Below are 19,509 nucleotides of genomic sequence, written 5' to 3' on the forward strand. Positions count from 1 at the left end.
CAAATACTACACTTTAGAGGGATGAAAACCCTTCTCAAGCCACAATCATTGTCAGGGTGAACCACAAATGTCACTAAATTAACCTGGGTTTAACCCCTAGTAGCTTGGCACAAAAGCAGTCAGGCGTAACTTAGAGGCAGTGTGCTATGTATTTATGCAGCACACAAACAATAATAATGTCAAAACACAACACAAACAAAATTCCACACCAATTTAGAAAAATAGAGTAAGATTTATTAAATGAAACAAGACATAAAGGAAATCCAATCAGAAGAACCAGAGTTATGAATTTTTAAGTAAAAATTGTGCATAAAAGATCAAATCGCCAACTACAGGTATCTGGACGTACAAGACTGGGGAAAAGTCAAAAGTTAAGGCTGACTGCAATACAGTTCTGTTTGGCTACTCAAAGCGGATTGGTCTCGGTCTCGGCTCACCTCGGCCACCTCACCTCTTCCCTTTCCTTCATAAACGTTAGGGATACAATAACAAGGCATTCCTTGATAGAATGGTGTTCTTTCTTTCTACTTCCTAGTAATCTGGGAAGCCGGTCCTCCGACTCCTTGTCGGGTGGTCCAGCTTCCGATATGATGCCGGTTGAACGCGCGTCCGACCGGCATCGTAATCATCCCCTAAATTTCAAATGTTATATTTAATTTACTACAAATGTAATATTTTTATGTATTACATTGAAATTATTTATTTAATCAATATACTGTAACTTTAAATTACCCTTCTCTGAATCCTAAAAAGCCCTTATTTCCCCTTAAAGGTACCCTTGCCTGAACTCTACAATCTCCTTGCTACTTCATAACGGTACCGTTCCCTAGACCTACAAAACCTTTCCTACCACTTAATGCAACCCATCCCTGAACTCTACAAATCTCTTACAACCACATACAGCTGTTGTTCCCAGAACAATAAACACTCTTTACTACTCATTAAAGCTACTCTTCAATGAGCCCTAAAAACCCTTACTACTGCATAACACTGCCCTTCTCTGAACCCTAAAAGATCCTTGCTGTGTATTGACGCTACCCCTCCCTGAACCCTAAAAATGATTATCCTTTAATGCTACCCATCTTTAAATCGTACAAACCCTTTGTAAACCCTTACCGCTACCCTTCCTTGAACTATACAAATCCCATAATGCTAAGCTTCACTGAACTCTACAAACCCCTTAATGCTACCCATCCTTAAACTCTGAATATGCTACCAACCACTAACACTACCATCTTTGAACCCCAAAAACTCTTACTACCCCTTAATTCTACCCTTCTTGAACCCTAAAACCTCTGAGTACTGTTTAACGCTACTCTTCTCTGAATCCTAAAAACCTTACCATCCCATAATGCTACCCACCTCTAAACCATAAAAAAAACCTTAGTACCCCTCAATTTTACCCCTTATAGCTACCACCCATAAACACAAATAAACCTTATTACCCATTGAAGCTACCAATCCCGGAACTCTAAAACCCCCTTGCTATCCCTTAACGCTATTCTTCCAAAACCCTAATAATCGTTTACTCCCCCTTAACCCTATATGCCCTGAACCCTGAAAACTCCTACTGCCCCTTAATACTACCCATCTTTGAAACCTAAAAACCTTTAACGCAACTCTTTCCTGTACCCTAAAAACCTCTTATTGCCTATTAATAATGCCCATCTAGAACCCTAAAAACCCTTACTACCCCTTAACGCTACCCTTCCTTAACCCTACAAACTCCTCAAGTGCACCCTTGTCTGAACCCTAACACCCCCAAAACACTACTCTTCACTGAACCCTAAAAACCTTTCACTAGCCCTTAACTCTACCCATCTCTGAAACCTAAAACCCCTTAACTCAACCCTTTCCTATACCCTAAAAACCTATTATTGCTTAGTAATCGTGCCCATATAGAACCCTAACACCGCTCACTACCCCTTAATACTACCTTTCCCTAAACCATAAAAACCTTTTACTAGCTCTTAATTCTACCCTTCCGTTAACCGTAAAGTTCCTTACTAACCTGTAGCGCTACCCTTACCTGAACCCTAAAAGACCCAAACTATCCCTTAATGCTACAATTACCTGAACCGTAAAAACTTACTATCCCTTAACGCTGCTCATCCCTGAACCCTAAACATGCCTTACTACTCTTTAATGCTACACATCACTGTTTCCTGACAACCCCTCACTACCTTTAACACTACATTTCGATGAATGCTGCAAACCCATACTACCCTTAACCAATACCTATCCCTTAACCATAAAGACCATTACTACCCCTTAATATTACCGTTCCCTGACCCCGAAAAACTCTTAGATATCCCTTAACGCTACCTTTCTCTCAACCCTTGCTACTGCTTAATGCTACCCTTCCCTAAACCTTAAAAACCTTCAACAATTCCCTTCCATGAACCTTACAAACACCTTAACTCTGCCCTTCCCCGAATCCTACCAATCCCTTAACACTACCCTTGACTGAACCCTACAGCTTAAATCTACTTATCTCTGCATCCAAAAGCCCCTTAACGCAACCCTTCCCTGAACCCTAAAAAACCCTTATTGCCTAAAAATGGTACTCATCTTGAACCATAAAAATGCTAACTACCTCTTGACTCTGCTCTTTTCTGGACCCTAAAATCCTTTTACTAGCCCTTAATTCTACCCTTCTCTGATCTCTAAAACTCCTTACTAACCCTTAACACTACCCTTTCATAAATCGTACAAACTCCTTGCTGCCTCTTAATGCTACCCTACCTGAACCCTAAAAGCCCCATAAAACCCCTTAATGCTACCCTTACCTGAACCGTAAAAATGTAATATCCCTTAACGCTACTTATCTTTGAACCCTAAACATCCCTTACTACTCTTTAATGCTATACATTACTGATTCCTGAATACCCCTTATTACCTTTAACGCTACCTTTAGCTGAATGCTGCAAACCCGTACTACCCTTAAACAATACCTATCCCTTAACCATAAAGAATATTAATACCCTTTAATATTATCCTTCCCCGATACAGAAAAACTTTTAACACTTCCTTAGTGCTTCCTTTTCCTGAACCTTAAAAAAGCTCCCTTGTGCTTAATGTTACACTTATCTAAACCTTAAAAACATTAATAACCCTCAACGATACCCTTTCATTGGCCCTATAAACCCGTTACTATCCTGTAATGCTACCCAATGCTGAACCCAAAAACCCCTAACTACTCTTTAATGCTACCCTTCACTGAACGCAAAAACAAATTCCTTCCTAACCCTTATTACTACCCTTTCCTGAAAACTAAAAACCCCTTGCCACCCCTCAATGCCTCTGGTGGACCTCGCTCTTTTTGCAGGGTCACCCCCTCACCCACACCCCAGATTTTTGCCTTCTGTTGCTGAACCTGTTTTTGGTGACATTCCGACTCTGTGCACTTTTTTCCTGATAATCAGTGGTAAAGTGAATGTGCTTTCACCCTAAAACATGGTACAGTTAGCATATACCTGATAGGTACATTTAATTTACTTGTAAGTCCTGAGTAAATGGTAATACATGTACCCAGGGCCTGTAAATGAAATGCTAATAGGGGGAAGCAGCACTAATTGTGCCACCCAGTAAAGTAGCACTGTAAAACGTGTCTTAAGCCAGCCACTGCAGCCTGTAGTGCAGTTTTAAACCTTTTACCAGGCCTAAACCTTCCTTTTTAAAACGTATTAGTCCACCCCTTGGCGGGCCCTAACCAGCCGCAGGACAGGGTACATAGTATTTGAAAAGTAGGACATGTGGGCTTACATTTTACATGTCTTGGCAGCAAGAAACTCCTAAAGCCACTTTTCCCAGTTGCAAGGTTTATCTCTCCCATTGACTAACACTGGGCTACCTTATAACATTTAATATGTGCTAACTTTGTATTGGGAGCAGATAGAGATATGCTGTTTACACTCAAATGAGTTGTAATTTAAAGTTGTATTTTATGTCACAATTCTGAAAATGCCACATTTGAAAGTTGGCATTAGCTTGTCCTAACCACTTGTTCCATCCTTCAATGTCTTTTGTCACATGACTATGAATGGCTCTGCTGTTGGGGTTTGTGCATTGCTTCCAGACAGTAACACAAAGGGGGCTTGGGTGTGGACAGTATGGGCCATGTTGGCAGGATGCCTGGGGATGGGCTGTACCCAACTCCATTTGCACTTCAAAGGGTTTTGCCTCATGCACACACAAAGGAACCTGACACCAGGGCTGCCCAGCCTTTTGTCACCCCCAGACAGTTGTGAGCCGGAACAGGCGAAGAAACAACTTTCTCGAACCAGATGTTGGGGTAGGACTGGGACTTCCGTGACACAAAGGCTGGCACCAGGTATAAATATTGGTTCTCCAATGCCACTCTTCAGAACACTCCTGGACCTGTGGAAGTTGCAGAAGAAGGACTGGCCTGCACCTTGATGGACTGTCTTGCTGTCTGAGAAGAAATATTGGACTTGCTTGCCTTCATCCCAGGCTAACCAGAGTGATTCCAAGGGTCAGATGGCTGGCCTGTGTGAGCTACAAGGACACAACAAGCGTTTAAGGCCTCCTTGCAACTGCCCAGCTGTCTGTTGCAACAGGACTTGCCTGGACCTGCACTCGACCTGCCTGAGCCCTGTTGGAGCCCCTGTGATCCTTAGGAGGTGCCTCCCCAGGTCCTGGACCTTTGGCCGCCATCAGACTGTACTCCTCCTAAGGAAAAGGTGGCGATCCTGAAGTTTGGGCTCCTCGCGACCCCGAAGAAGCCCTTTTGCGATTAAACTCTATCCCTCACAAAGACCGCCAACATGAAGGTCCTATGAAACCTTCTCTTTGGCCAGGCTGCCTGCAGCAACCAGCAACGTGCAACCCACTCTTCCTCCTATAGCAGCGACAGCCCACGATGACAGGCAACGCAAAGCTACAGCAATGATAGTCCACAACACCCGACCGACTCTTCGTGCTACAGCAACAACTGGCCGCAAAGTCTGAACTGCTCTTCGTGCTACAGCGATGACCATCCGCAATGTTCAGCTTCCTCCTCGTGGCCTCCTCCAAAGTGAACAAAAGATTTAGAAGGTACCTTTTCATCAGGGCTAACCTGGTCTCTGTATATGACCCATGCTCTATCACGGTTGGAAGGAATGATCTGGTGTCATGTTATTTATTAAATCTTACTCTATTTTTCTAAATTATGTGGGATTTTTCTTGTGTTGTGTTTTCGCTTTATTACTGTTTGTGAGCTTCATAAATATGTTATATTTTGCCTCTAAGTTAAGCCTGACTTTTTTGTGCCAAGCTACCAGAGATGTAAGCACAGGTTAATTTAGCAACTTTGGGGTTCACCCTGACAAGGATTGTGGTTGTTGTCTGAGTGGGACTTCCAAATTTTTCATCCAATAACCCAATTTCTTCTGGCTAACTTTCTAAACACCCTTACGGCCTATTAACACTACCATTTTCTGAACCCTCACACCCCCCCTTAGCACTAACCTTCTAGGAATTCTACAAACCTGCTACTATCTATTTATACTACCCATCTCAAAACCCTAAACCCCCTAACTACCCATTAACCCTACCTTTCCTTGATTAAAACTCTATTACTAGCCCTTAACATTACCAATTTCTAAGTGCTAAAACTCATACTACCTTTTAATGCTACCATTTCCTGAACCTTAAAAAACTCCTATTGTCCTTTAATGCTACTGTTCCCTGAACCATAAATATACCTAAGGCCTCCTTAACGCTACCATTTCCTAAATCCTAAAAGCCCTTACAATCCCTTATTGCTTCCCTCTCCTCAACCCTACAAACATATTACTACCCCTTAACACTCACACAGATTCTGCCTGCTGGTAGCAGGGGGAGCCTAAGGGCGATATACTGGAAATAATTGGGAATTAAATTACTGATTCCCTGGTACTATCTCTTTTCTAAAGTTATCATCCAAGTCCAACTATTATTTCTGTCACACCTTCCTCATGGTTATCAATGCTTTGGTATCAAGAACTCTAAGCAGGAGTTACCTGGTGATATCAGGAACATCATTATATGTCCTTTAGTGATGCCGAGCAACACAGAAAAGCGTACAACTTTCAAGAGTTAGAAAAATATTTTTAGGGCATCATTTGAAGAACTTTTGTGACTCTGATTGAATACCTTCTGCAGTTTATGTACAGTGGATCTGTGCTGCATTTCCATTTGGAAGAAATGAGCACCGTTCCACCTATGGAGTCATTTACAGAATGTCAAATGTTTTTCTGTGATATCCCAATTCGGTAATAGCATTACCACAACTAGTCGTTATGACATTACCGCAAATTTAAAGATAAATGTGCTAGCATTTTTTCTGTCTCTTTTGCCGAAATTATTGGTGTACTACTGGCTCAAGCTTTTTGATTGGGCTCTGATAGTAATCTGGTACTAATAACCACAGAATTTAGTACTGTTGTCTTAATGCAAAAATAGTGTTAAATGCCCTGAAAACCACTTTTCACACATTTCACTGGATTGTTTACTTCTTGCCACATAATTGAAAAGACTCCCTAAAAGTAATATGTCAGTGAATAAAAAACACACTAAATTTTAGTGTATGATTATTCTTTTTCATAATAACCTAAATCTAAATAAGCTAAACTTGCCCATTTAGGCCTGGCTTGACAGCTCAGCATCTGGATGGAATATTTTTTAGAAATTCTTTAAAATAATGAAAGCATGAGATTAGCCTTGGCTCCACCTAGTGGAGTAGTACCCCCTCACCGCATGCTATAAGCTAGTGATGTATTACTTCACCTTCATGGGAGCGCTTCCATTAGATTAACCAAGGGATTATTCTAAATCTAAAAAATAAACTCAGCTATCCTGTTTGTCGTATTCAGTTCCTTTTCTTCTATGTATATTCTACAAAGAAAGCAATATTTTTTGTTCATTTTCCCCGCACTGACAAAGCCAGTAGGACAGGCATTAATATGATAAATAACATTTGTGCATATACACTGCATTTGTGAGTGCCTCTGCTTGCATTCGTTGGTACATTAAAGCCAGACCTAATGGCTTTGCCAGTGCTCATTTTGATGGACAATGTCCTACAGTAGAGAATACTACAAGGCAGCCAACAGTGCTCCGCCAGGAGGAATAATTACACATTTGATCAGGGACAAAGCGGGTACAACTACATTCTTGAGAGGTATGCCTTTGCAGGAGATTTTGCATCTCAACTATTTGGTCTTATATCTGTTCTTTTGTAACTATTATTGACTGGAGTCAGATGTCACAGCTGAAGCGTTGTTTGGAAGATAAGTAGTTTAGAATATTTTAATGCAGCTTCTCGTCTTGGTTATCTAAGCCCTTTAAACTTCTATCCACTTTGTGCGGTATTGAGGAATCTTAAGACTCCAGTGCGAATAGTTCCATTAGAAGCAAGAATTAGCTGCCCACAGTAAAGTTGGTTTTGGTGAATAATGTGTTCCCTCTGGAGATTCCTTATTGCCCACCCACTTCTTTTCAGAATTCTCAAGTTTTTCTGGAAGTTTTTGGCAACTAAGAGGGTCGGAGTGGTGGTGCCATTTATGTCCTAGGGTATGATCACGCCTAGTCAGTGTTGTACAGTATCAGTGCAAGCTTCCCGTGTCCTATCTCATTGTTGTGATATTTCTAAAAACAGACTGCAGGGAGAATCCAGTATCCATCAGAACCAACCTTACTGAAGAGACATAACTTATTTTTTTCAACATGTAGGGAATAAATAATGACCAATGCTATTAATGCAGCTCTGTAGGTTGTGAAGCCACCCACAGACCTGTAGGTCTTAGTTGTGAATCACGGCAAATCAACTCAGCTTTTTATCCTTTCAAAGTCAATGGCATTGGGTTCAATAATAATAATACATATTAAGCAAGTAACCTGCAACAATGGTATGTTGTCAGACTTGTAACTGGACAATAGAGATGTTTTGGATCCACACCCAGCTTAATGATGAAAGAACAATAAAATGATGAACCTAAAGAAATCCATTGGATCCTATATATAGTGTGCTGCCCACACTCAGTCCCAATGCCATGTAGTTCCTTCACAACACTTTTTCTTTCATGCCAACAATTCTTCCTTACCTCACCTTTCCTATACACCTCACACTTCCTTACTGACCAGCAGTCCTACCCCATTCCACTTTTCCCATCTTGGCCTGCTTTCTCTACACAGTCCTTTCAAATTCACCCTGATTCTTTCTGCCCGCTCCTGTCCCTATACATCACCCATTCATCCCAAACTCTTTTGAGGACAGCCCAAAATCTATGCCAGCTGGTGGGACTGAATTTTTGGCACGCTTTTCATCTTTTTGGCTTTCATATCCTGCTCTATCTTGACAAAGGTTTACTGTAAAGATCGTAAAGCCACAGAACACTGAGGGACTGATTTACAAAGGTAAACTTACACTTTTGGGTAAGTTTACATTTGCTTTGGAATTCACAATCTCTGATTTAATAGTAACTTTACGACTGTGGAAGTTCCGCAGTCAGGGATGGGAGAACTCCGCACATAAAAAGAAAGGCATGCCATATCTTATGTGTGGTGCTATCCGCCCGACTGCGGAGCCTCCCCAATTGTAAATTTACTATTAAATAGGAGTTTGTGAATTCCAAAACAAATGTAAACTTACACAAAAGTTTAAGTTTACCTTTGTAAATCAGGCCCTTAGGGTCTGATTACGACTTTGGCGCAGTGGCACTGGCGCAATGGCACCTTCGCTGCACCAAAGCCGTGCAAGCACTGTCGGCCACATTACGAGTTAAAAACGTGTAACTTGTATTACGGCGGGCGGTCCTTTGCTATTTCCATGGCGGTGCTTGGAAAACAGGCACCACAATGGGAACAGCAAAAAAGTTCCAGCACAGCATGTACGTGGATGTCCATGCCGTGCTGCAACTTTGTGGAGGTACAGACAGGGGTGTACAGACGGGGGCCACATGTTGTTCCCCCCCCATGAATGTATCCCCATGGCGAGGGGCCCATGGGGCCCCTGCAGGGCCCCCTTTGTTCCTGCACTGCCAGCCTTTTCAAGGCAGGGCTCCGCCATGAAAGGCTGGTGGTCCAGGAACTCGTAATATGCTGAGCGGAACTGCACCTGTCCCTGCTCAGCATATTGCGTTGTGGCGTTCCTGCACCACCGCCAGGGACTACTGTTTTCTGGCGCAGCTGACAGTCCACCACCGCAACAAGTTTAGAAGTCCTAATACGGCAGACTGTGGTCCGCCACTGCTGCGCCACCGTGAGTCTGTTGGTCGGAAGTCCACCAGACTCTTAATCAGGTCCTTAGTTATTAGTTTTGGTTTTGGGCTGACAATGGCTAGTCAGATCTGAACATTATATTCTGACTGCTAATTCAGCATGTAGTGTCAGCTATGTCAATTGTTATAATTGGTGCTGGATCTCATCTAGATTCTTGAGTGTAAAATCTGGTTATAACACAACATTATGGTCCTTATTCTCTTTTTAAGAGTTTGACATCTGGTACAACGAAACTTTCCTCATCCCAGAAAATGTGCAGGATTTCCTGAAGGAAGAAGACACCATTAGACCTGGACTGTTACCAATAGACAAAATTGTATCTCTGGTAAGTGACAAGGATGCACTTACAATTATGGCACCACAGGCAACTGTTTGTAGTACATGTTGGGTTCTGGTCCAAAAACTAATGTCTACATATGCTTGCTTTCAAAAACATATGGTGATGGAATACTGTTTCTATGTTTTTATGTAGGTTTTTTGAATTGCATCGTTTCTATTTTTGGCCCATTGGCTTTTTTTCTAATGTTTTCCCAACATGCTAAATCAATGCATATAAATCTTCCCAAGTTCATGTTGTTTTTTGTGTTTGAGCAATACACAGAAATTAGTACTTTTCCAAGCACAAGTTACAATAAGTTCAACTGTTAGCCTCTTTCTTGAAGAGCATCAAACTGGATAGATGACATAGCTGGCATCTATCACTCTGAGAAGGAATATTATTGATCCACTGAGCTGCCATTCGACTTGACCCAGACTTCTACCTTGGTCAAGATATTTACACTAGAGGAGGAGGCACTTGCTGAAGCCCGACAGAAGTCTGGAAAGGTCCTAGATAGGTATAAACAAAAATCCTCCTAGACTGATGTGTGAAGAGGCATGGCAAGTGTCATTAAGCCAGTTCCAAAAGTCACCAACCAAGGGAGACATGTTATCTGAAGCCAAGCAAAGCTTCAAAAAGAATTTCAGAACAATTTAGCAATGCCTGGTTTTATATCTGATCAGGATTAATTGTGTCAAATTATGTTAATCTCAAGTAAGGCTCCTAAATAACAACATTTATAGACCTCACACAGTATTTAGATCTAATGGACGTTTCCCTTGTATGGGAAACCCTTCTCAGCGTGGCAGTTGGTCCAGTTCTAGAGGATACTTTAGCTGTATTTACCAAATGAGCTCTATACTTTGTTACAGTGTGGGGGACAGTTGCACCACCCCTTTGAAGTTGAACGGAGGCCAGGCAGGGGTATGTTTTCACCTAGTGATTTTCAGATTCTCTATCAATAGGCTGGCATACCACTTGTGGGGCGGGGTAACGGGCTTACCCAAAATGGAAAGGTCTAAGAATAAAAATAGTGGTACTTGTTGATGAAGCCTTCTTGTTGGTGAAGAAACTAAATTGCAATTAGAAAACGTCTAAGGGCTTTTGATCAATAACAAAAAGCAGGTTATTAACTTGGCCAAATAAAAGACAATGAATGTAGGGATCACAGTTAGTTGGGATTAAAAGTTTATTTTTGCAGGTTCACTCCTGAAGGATGCACCAACTTGGGGGGATGTATGTTGCCTTTGGGGTAAGTGTAGAAGAGTAAGAAGAGTTACCCAACAGTTACTGTTAGATACACACTTGGCTACAGATGAGTCACCTCCATTAAAGTTAAAGGTGGAAGTGTGGAATAACCAACCAATGGGCGAATGACTGCGGTTTTGGGGGAAAACGCTAGTCGGTACATACTATATTTTCATTTGTTCTGTCTCCTTGTGGATCACTTTCAAAGCACTTAGTTGATGCTTGTTTCAAACGTTAAGCAAGTGTGTCAGTGAAATTATCAGACACAAAAGATCCAATAACAGCCTTCACAACAATCACTGTACAGTTTAAAAACTCCTAGGGGCACATGAATGAAAGTTTTTTGCATTCGCTAATGGTGAGATTCTGTAAAATCGTCCGTTTGCTAATGCAAAGTATCTTTTCATGATATATGGAAGGCTTTGTAGTCGCAATTTTAGGTAATCTCAAAAATTGCGACTACAAACAGGAAATCACAAATTGCTTTTCCCTTAGCTCATCTATGAAGCATTTTCGAAATGAAAAATGTGCATTTATGAAAATGCACTTACCATTGACTTTGAGTCGTTGGTAACCATGTGCAAACTTTGAAAAATGCACAAAACTAAAAAAAATTCAAAGTGCTGTGTGGCGCACACATGCCCATAGGGCATGTGTGTGCTTTACATTTGCACATTTATTTTGTTGGGGGTGCTTCAGGGGGTCCTTAGACCTCCGGGCACCCCTGGCTTTGCATTACCTAATTTGTGATTGCCAATTAGGTATTCGCAAATTAGCTAATGCAAAACTATTCGCATGGAGTAATATTACCTGATAGCAATTTGCTATTTACTGAATCGCTATTAGGTAATATTAAGTAATTGGAAATCTTTGGTAATTCCTTACATATATAGCATTTTGCAATTACCAAATAGTGATTTGGGTAAAATAGCTATTTGGTAATAGCAAAATGTTTATTTGATACAAGTGGCCACTAGAGAGGTGTTTTGACTCCTTGGTCCCTGAAGATATGGACAGAGGCCGTGAATGAGTGTTACACAGCTGCACACTCCTAATACTGCACCTTATTTTTAAAAATATTTTAGAACTTGATCAACTATTCAATGTATTAAATTGTACTTTTAATTATAAATTCATTATTATATTTGCATGTTTGAAATTTATTTGGATTTATTAACTCTCCCTGGTAATGGACAGTGATGCTAGCTAGTATTTGTTGGCCTTCCAGCATGAATGCTATATTCCAGCTCTGAATTTTAGTGATGGTTTGCTGCCTCTAAAAGTTAAATTTGGGGGGTTGGGAAATTACTTGCTTAGCCTGACCCATGTGACCAGTGAAAGAGAATTATGCAGACTGTCTCTTGCCACACCTGAGACTCCTTTCCATCACAAGGAAACCTGGAGTAGAAGGTGGCACCTTGCTGGGGCATAAGTGGTACAGGAGCGGGATGGTGGTGCACAGAGGGGTGAGTGGCAGGTATGAGGGGAACACACAGGTTGCTGAGGACACATCTGCCAAAAGCTTCTGTGAGGCGAAGAACAGCAGCGGCTCGTCAGTCACTCATGGGTGGAGACAATGTAGTAGCAAGCATGAGGAGTGAAAGGCCTAGTCCCTTTTTCCAGTCTGTGCAGTGGAGTGGAGTGGTGAGAAACATATGCCCGATGCCTGTGAAGACACCAGTGGCACAGGATGGCATGAAAGCAGAGACAGAGCAATAAGGCTAGAGGCCTAAAGCCTGAATCTGATCCAAAGGGATTGGTCGGGCATGGCTAGCCCCTGGAAGAAGAACAACAGAACAAGCAGCTACGGTAAGACCATGGAGGATCTCTCCTGAGATTCTGCTTGAGGCTGTCAGGTAGTAGTGTAACGATGATCTGCATGCAAGGAGCTACTTACTGCATCTTACCCCTGAGGCAACCAAGATAAGAGGTGGTTGTGGCAGTCCCCGTTTGTGAGAGAGGGCAAAGTAAATCCACCGGAAGTGGTACCGGCTAAACCAGCAGAAGACAAGTAATCATGCCCTGTGAAGGGCAGATGAGCAGGAGGAAACTCCAGAGCCCTGGGGCCTGCAAGTATACAAATCCAAGGACTATTGGTACTGCTCCCCTTTCTGGGGGAGCTGCTTCGGACAAAGCCCTGGACACAGATGGCAGGATGTGATATCTATAATGCAGTGAGAGAGGAATGGGAGGCTCAATATAGTAAAGGGTGCCCTATGTCCAGCCTGCCACCACTTTTAGGCAGTGGAGCAAGCCCAGGAAGACTGAACTCCAAGTGCAGTTGGCCTAGGTACTTCAAAGAGGGGTGAGTTTTTAAAGCACCAACAGCAGCCGTCATACTTGGGCATGGCTTGATTGTAACGCCCTGAACGTCTCAGGATCGTTTAACAGACACGATAATGAGAACGCAACCACTTGTGAAGGTTTAGTTATTTTAATGAAGGCAAAAATAATACAAGGAATAAACAAAGGTTATAGTCACTGGAATCCTCCAGGCTAAGTACGTTACCAGCCCACAGCACGGATGGTCCTAACCGTCCTCTGCATATACGCCGATCCCGGCGTATGCCAACAGAGGGCAGAAATGAAATGGCCGACAATGCCAATCGGTAGGCTGTGAGGGGCACGAAGAGTGTTGGGGAGAATCGAGGAGTCAGGGAAACACCCAGCCGGGGTCTCTACCTGAAGGGAGCAGCCGCTCAACCTCTTCCTCAGACTGCACCGGGACGCGGAGTCACCTCCTGGTGATGCGTCACCGATACCCCAATCACAAGCAAAGAAGGCTGAACCGAGAGCAGCCGCTCGATCGATCCTGTGGACTTCCGAGTCTGTAACGCGGCAAACACCTCCTGGTGTGCGTTACAGCTGGCAGTCCCTGTATCTCTGGTCGGGCTGGGAGTTACGACTCCAACCAGCAAAAGCGCCACTGCGCTTTGACTCAGCCGAGTCAAAAAGCGAAGCTCAATGGTTATCCGGTAGAGCTTCCGGGTCCTTCACAGGTGACGATGGGGCAAGACACGGCCCAGGGAGTAACGACTCGACCTACCTCCGTTCTTGCCTTACTGGAGCACCACTCCTGAACACTGCTCTTCACTAAGCAGGTACGTCGGTGTAAACACAATATCCGACAGCGTTGTACCTCCCGGTTCCTCCCTTTATAGGGCGTTGTTTTTCTTGAGTTATGTAACAGCTCTCCTGTTTACATAAGGGCGTGTTTTCCTTGTGTATTGTAACAGCTCTCCTGTTTACATAAGGGCGTGTTTTCCTTGAGTTATGTAACAGCTCTCCTGTTTACATAAGGGCGTGTTTTCCTTGAGTTATGTAACAGCTCTCCTGTTTTACATAAGGGCGTGTTTTCCTTGAGTTATGTAACAGCTCTCCTGTTTACATAACCTCTCAACCGCTAAGCATCCTGGGAGATGTAGTCCGTTTTCGCTGGTTACCGTTTTCCTCCCCTCGCATGACAGGAATTCTTGACAGTACATCCTCCCTCTCAGCGGCTCCCCACGGGTCCAGCGCTGGCAGGAAAACGCCGATGGAACAAGGAGACCAAACGCGGAGCATGAACCCCTTCAGCCGGTTCCCATGACTGCTCCTCCGGGCCATAGCCTTTCCACGCAACCAGGTACCACAGCTTCCCCCTGCGCCATTGGGACGCCCGTATGCCCGACACTTCATACTCCACCTCCGACTCCACGCATACCGGCCTAGGTGTCCCAGACGGCTTGGAGGGTGCTGGTTTGAGCAATGATACATGAAAGACAGGGTGTATCCGCACTGACTGGGGCAAGCACACCTTCACGTTCACGGGACCCATACACTTGGTAATTCGATAGGGGCCCATGTACTTGGGATGGAACACACTGTTCTTTCGAAACCTCATGTTTCTTGTGGATATCCAGACGTAGTCTCCAGTGCGGTACAGTGGCCCGGGCCTTCTCTTCCTGTCTGCCGCAGCCTTGTATCTTCTCTTGGCCTCTATTAGGACAGCCCTTGAGCGCATCAACGTGTCTTTTATGTGGGCCACCCTGTCCGCTGTGGCGGGAATCCTGTCCTCTCTGAACGGATGTAGAAATGGCAAGAACCTGGGATGTTGGCCATAGTTGCTATAGAACGGAGATGACTGTGTGGAGCTGTGAGTGGCGTTGTTATAGGCGATCTCTGCAACCCATAGCAAGTCGACCCATTCTTCCCTGCCCTGGTCCACAAAACATCGCAGATACTGTTTGAGCGTTTGGTTCAGGCGCTCGGTTTGGCCGTCCATTTGAGGGTGGTAGCTGGTGGACAGGGCGGTCTTAACATGCAGCGCAGTGCACCAAGTCTTCCAGAATTGCGCAGTAAACTGCGACCCCCGGTCCGACACGATCACCCCAGGTAATCCATGCAGTCGTACCACATTCTTTAGGAGTAGTGACGCCAATTCCCCGGCCGTAGGGACTCTCTTGCAGGGGATGAAGTGCCCCATTTTCGTCAAGTAATCCACCACCACCAGTATTGCCGTCATCCCCTGGTCTACCGGTAGGCCCACCACGAAGTCCAGTGATATGCTATCCCATGGTCTATCCGGGGTCGGAAGTGGATGTAAGAGCCCTTGGGTTCGGCCATGGTCGGCCTTCATGGTAGCACACGTAGGACACTCCTGTCCCCACCTCCTGACATCCACTCTCATGGTTGGCCACCAGAAATGCCGTCCCATGCTAGCCACCGTTTTTTCAAAGCCCAAATGACCTGCGCATGGAGAGTCATGGCACCAGATGAATGCTTGTTTCCTTAGCCTAGGCGTGGGTATCAATAGGCACCTGCCCTTCAGGGGTATCCCGTCCTTCAGCTGCCATTCTCTGTGACTGAGGAGCCACCTCCGCCATGCGAATGACCTGATCCCTCTCTTTATTCCCCTCAGGAAAGTATCCGGTTGGATAACCCCCAAAACCATCCTCGGGGAAATGATGGAATGCTCGGTCGCAGGCAATGGTTCCTTAACTGCAGATTGACGGGACAGGGCGTCCGCCTTCCGGTTTTCCGTCCCCGGCCGATATGTGATGCGGAAGTTGAACCCCGCAAAGAAGATCATCCACCGCAGCTGTCTGGGAGAAAGGTGTCTTGTGGCCGTCATGAACTGTAGGTTCCGATGGTCCGTGTACACCGATACCACATGTCTTGCCCCCATCAACCAATGCCTCCATTCGGTGAAGGCGTCCTTGATTGCGAGAAGCTCCTTCTCCGCAATATGGTAGTTGCGTTCGGCGTCGTTGAGTTTGCGGGACATGTACGCAACGGGATGAAGCACCCCTGTGTCGTGGTTGCGTTGGGACAAGATAGCCCCCAGCGCCACATCCGATGCGTCCGCTTCCACCACGTAGGGGAGATCCGGATCGGGGTGAGCCAACACCGGTGCCTTACCAAAGGCGCTTTTCAGGGCCTCAAAGGCTTTGTTCGCTTCAGGGGACCAGACAAACTCCTTGGACTTCCTCAGTAGCTGTTTGATTGGGGCCACCAATCCTGAAAATCCATCTATAAACCGCCTGTAAAAGTTGGCGAAGCCAATGAAACTTTGGACGTCCTTCACGCTTTGGGGCACCGGCCATTCTTTCACCGCCTTGATCTTTCGTTCTGCCATCTCCTGTCCCTCTGGACTCAGCATCACTCCGAGGAATTCCACGGATGTGACGTGGAAGTCACACTTGCTGAGTTTACAAAACAGCATGTTTTCCCTCAGCTTTTGGAGCACAGCTTTGACGTGGTGTACGTGCTCCTCCACACTGGACGAATAGATGAGGATGTCGTCGATATATACGACCACGTAGATATCCAACTCCTCTCTGAATACCTCATTCAAAAAGTACTGAAAGGCTGCCGGGGCGTTGCACAGACCGAACGGCATGACGAGGTACTCAAAAAGGCCGAACCTGGTCTTAAAGGCGGTCTTCCACTCGTCTCCGTCCCTCATGCGCACCAGATGGTATGCCCCTTTCAAATCCAACTTGGTGTAGATACGAGCTTTCTTGACCTGTTCCAGGAGTACACTGATGAGAGGCAAGGGGTACCGATTCTTTACGGTTATCGCATTCAATGCCCTAAAGTCCACACAGGCTCTCAGCTCCCCATTAGCCTTCGGGATGAAGAAGAGTGGCGAGGCGGCCGGAGACTTGGACGGGCGGATGAATCCTAGCTTGAGGAGTTTATCCAGGTACCCCCGGAGATGCACGTTTTCAGGCTCCGTCAGGGCATACAGCCTGCCGCTGGGAACGCTGGCCCCTGGCACCAGGTCGATCTGGCAGTCAAACTGTCTATGCGGTGGTAGCACTTCCGCCTTCACCTCATCAAATACATCCTCAAAACTGTGATAAGCCTGGGGGAGAGCCACATCTTTTTCTGCCGCTGTAGCCACCGTCTGACTCCCGCTCTCATCTGCGTCAAGGGATTCCGTTCCTATTCCACAATGCAGGATGCAATACGGTGACGTCAGTTCGATGCGATGTGTTGGCCAATCCACAGAGGGGTTGTGTTTCTGTAGCCACGGCAATCCCAATATGACGCCATATTGGGGCGCTCGGATGATGTTAAAATCGATTTGTTCCAAATGGTTCCTCCCACATCTCATCGGAAGGACCCCCGTGTGCTGCCCGATGGGCCCCGTCACCAATCGCCTTCCGTCTACAGCATAGACGTCTTCGGGTACAGCTTTGGGAAGAAGCACTAGCCCTAGCCTGCATGCCTCGTTGTGGTCCATAAACATGCCAGTGGCCCCTGAATCCACCATGGCCACAACGGGTATCCACTGGTCATGCACTCCCACGTGCACCGTGAGAAACAGGTGTCGTTGTCCCTTAGTGACCGAGTTGGAAAGTGAAGGGATGGATGAGTGACTCTGAGATGCCCCTTCTTTGGTCTGGGAGTCCTCTAGTTTTCCGCCGGTACGTCCACCACGGCTGTTACCGACCGGTTGGCCCGATAACGTGACGTCTTCGGTTTGGCAGGGCATTCACGTACGTAGTGGCCTTTTTTGCCACAATATAGGCACAATCCTTGTTTACGGCGTGACTCTTTCTCCGTGGCTGTGAGGCTCGCTCGTATTGCGCCGATGTCCATGGGTTCTCCCTTGGATGCGGTGGAAGTTTCAGGACTTCCCACTGTCACATAGGATGGAAGGGATTTTCCTTTTCTCCCATGATCCCCCTTTCTTTCACTTAGCCTATGTTCCAGCCGTAATACCAGGTTGATAAGGCCCTCACATGTCTTGGGTTGTGGGTCAATATGAGCCACGGCGTCCTTGAGCTCATCGCACAGCCCGTGATGGAAGAGCGCCGTCTGTTTAGCAACAGGCCGCTTGGTTTCCGCAACCAGCCTTCGGAACGCGTTGAGATACTGCACCAGGTCGTTGGATCCCTGTCTCAACTCAAGCATTTCACGGTCCGCCGTGTACGAGTCAGCCCTTCTGTCGAAGACCTTCAGGAATTCCTCGCGAAAAGCACCCCAATCACATAAGATGGGGTCGTCCCTGCTCACCAGAGGTACGGCCCATTGTGCCGCGTTTCCAGCCAAATAGGATATAAGGAAAGCCACACGAGCCTGACTCGTGGGGAACGCCCTTGGTTTGCATGATAAATGTAGCGCCACTTGTGTGAGGAATACCTGCACTGTGTTAGGATCCCCACTGTACCTCTCTGGTGTTGCCAAGGGGACGGCTACCGGCATTTCCACTACTACCGCAGGGGTCTGGTTCGTGAGGGAGGTGCTGGGCGTGAGCGGGTCCAATTGGATAGCATCCAGTCTGGCTTTTACATCGGCTGTTTCTTGCCTGGAGGCAGCCAATTCAATTTGCACGGTCGCTAAAGCAGCCAGCACATCATCAAGTGTTGCCATGTCTGTTATCGACCGGGAGACAGTTAGTGTTATTAAGGTCGGATATTTTGTAACGCCCTGAACGTCTCAGGATCGTTTAACAGACACGATAATGAGAACGCAACCACTTGTGAAGGTTTAGTTATTTTAATGAAGGCAAAAATAATACAAGGAATAAACAAAGGTTATAGTCACTGGAATCCTCCAGGCTAAGTACGTTACCAGCCCACAGCACGGATGGTCCTAACCGTCCTCTGCATATACGCCGATCCCGGCGTATGCCAACAGAGGGCAGAAATGAAATGGCCGACAATGCCAATCGGTAGGCTGTGAGGGGCACGAAGAGTGTTGGGGAGAATCGAGGAGTCAGGGAAACACCCAGCCGGGGTCTCTACCTGAAGGGAGCAGCCGCTCAACCTCTTCCTCAGACTGCACCGGGACGCGGAGTCACCTCCTGGTGATGCGTCACCGATACCCCAATCACAAGCAAAGAAGGCTGAACCGAGAGCAGCCGCTCGATCGATCCTGTGGACTTCCGAGTCTGTAACGCGGCAAACACCTCCTGGTGTGCGTTACAGCTGGCAGTTCCTGTATCTCTGGTCGGGCTGGGAGTTACGACTCCAACCAGCAAAAGCGCCACTGCGCTTTGACTCAGCCGAGTCAAAAAGCGAAGCTCAATGGTTATCCGGTAGAGCTTCCGGGTCCTTCACAGGTGACGATGGGGCAAGACACGGCCCAGGGAGTAACGACTCGACCTACCTCCGTTCTTGCCTTACTGGAGCACCACTCCTGAACACTGCTCTTCACTAAGCAGGTACGTCGGTGTAAACACAATA

General features: G+C 45.8%; 1 protein-coding gene across 2 annotated transcripts in view; it reads left to right on the forward strand.

Annotated features, from left to right (window-relative positions):
* Positions 1-19,509, forward strand: part of KIF9 (kinesin family member 9) — a 567,914-nt gene that overhangs the window by 450,019 nt on the left and 98,386 nt on the right. For both annotated transcript variants that reach the window (XM_085630190.1, XM_085630191.1), the window contains exon 19: positions 9,474-9,589. In XM_085630190.1, coding sequence (XP_085486316.1) covers positions 9,474-9,589 — 116 coding nt within the window. The remainder of the gene's footprint in view (positions 1-9,473; positions 9,590-19,509) is intronic.

Source organism: Triturus cristatus, chromosome 10 (assembly GCF_964204655.1).
Source record: "Triturus cristatus chromosome 10, aTriCri1.1, whole genome shotgun sequence".
Taxonomy (NCBI): Eukaryota; Metazoa; Chordata; class Amphibia; order Caudata; family Salamandridae; genus Triturus; species Triturus cristatus.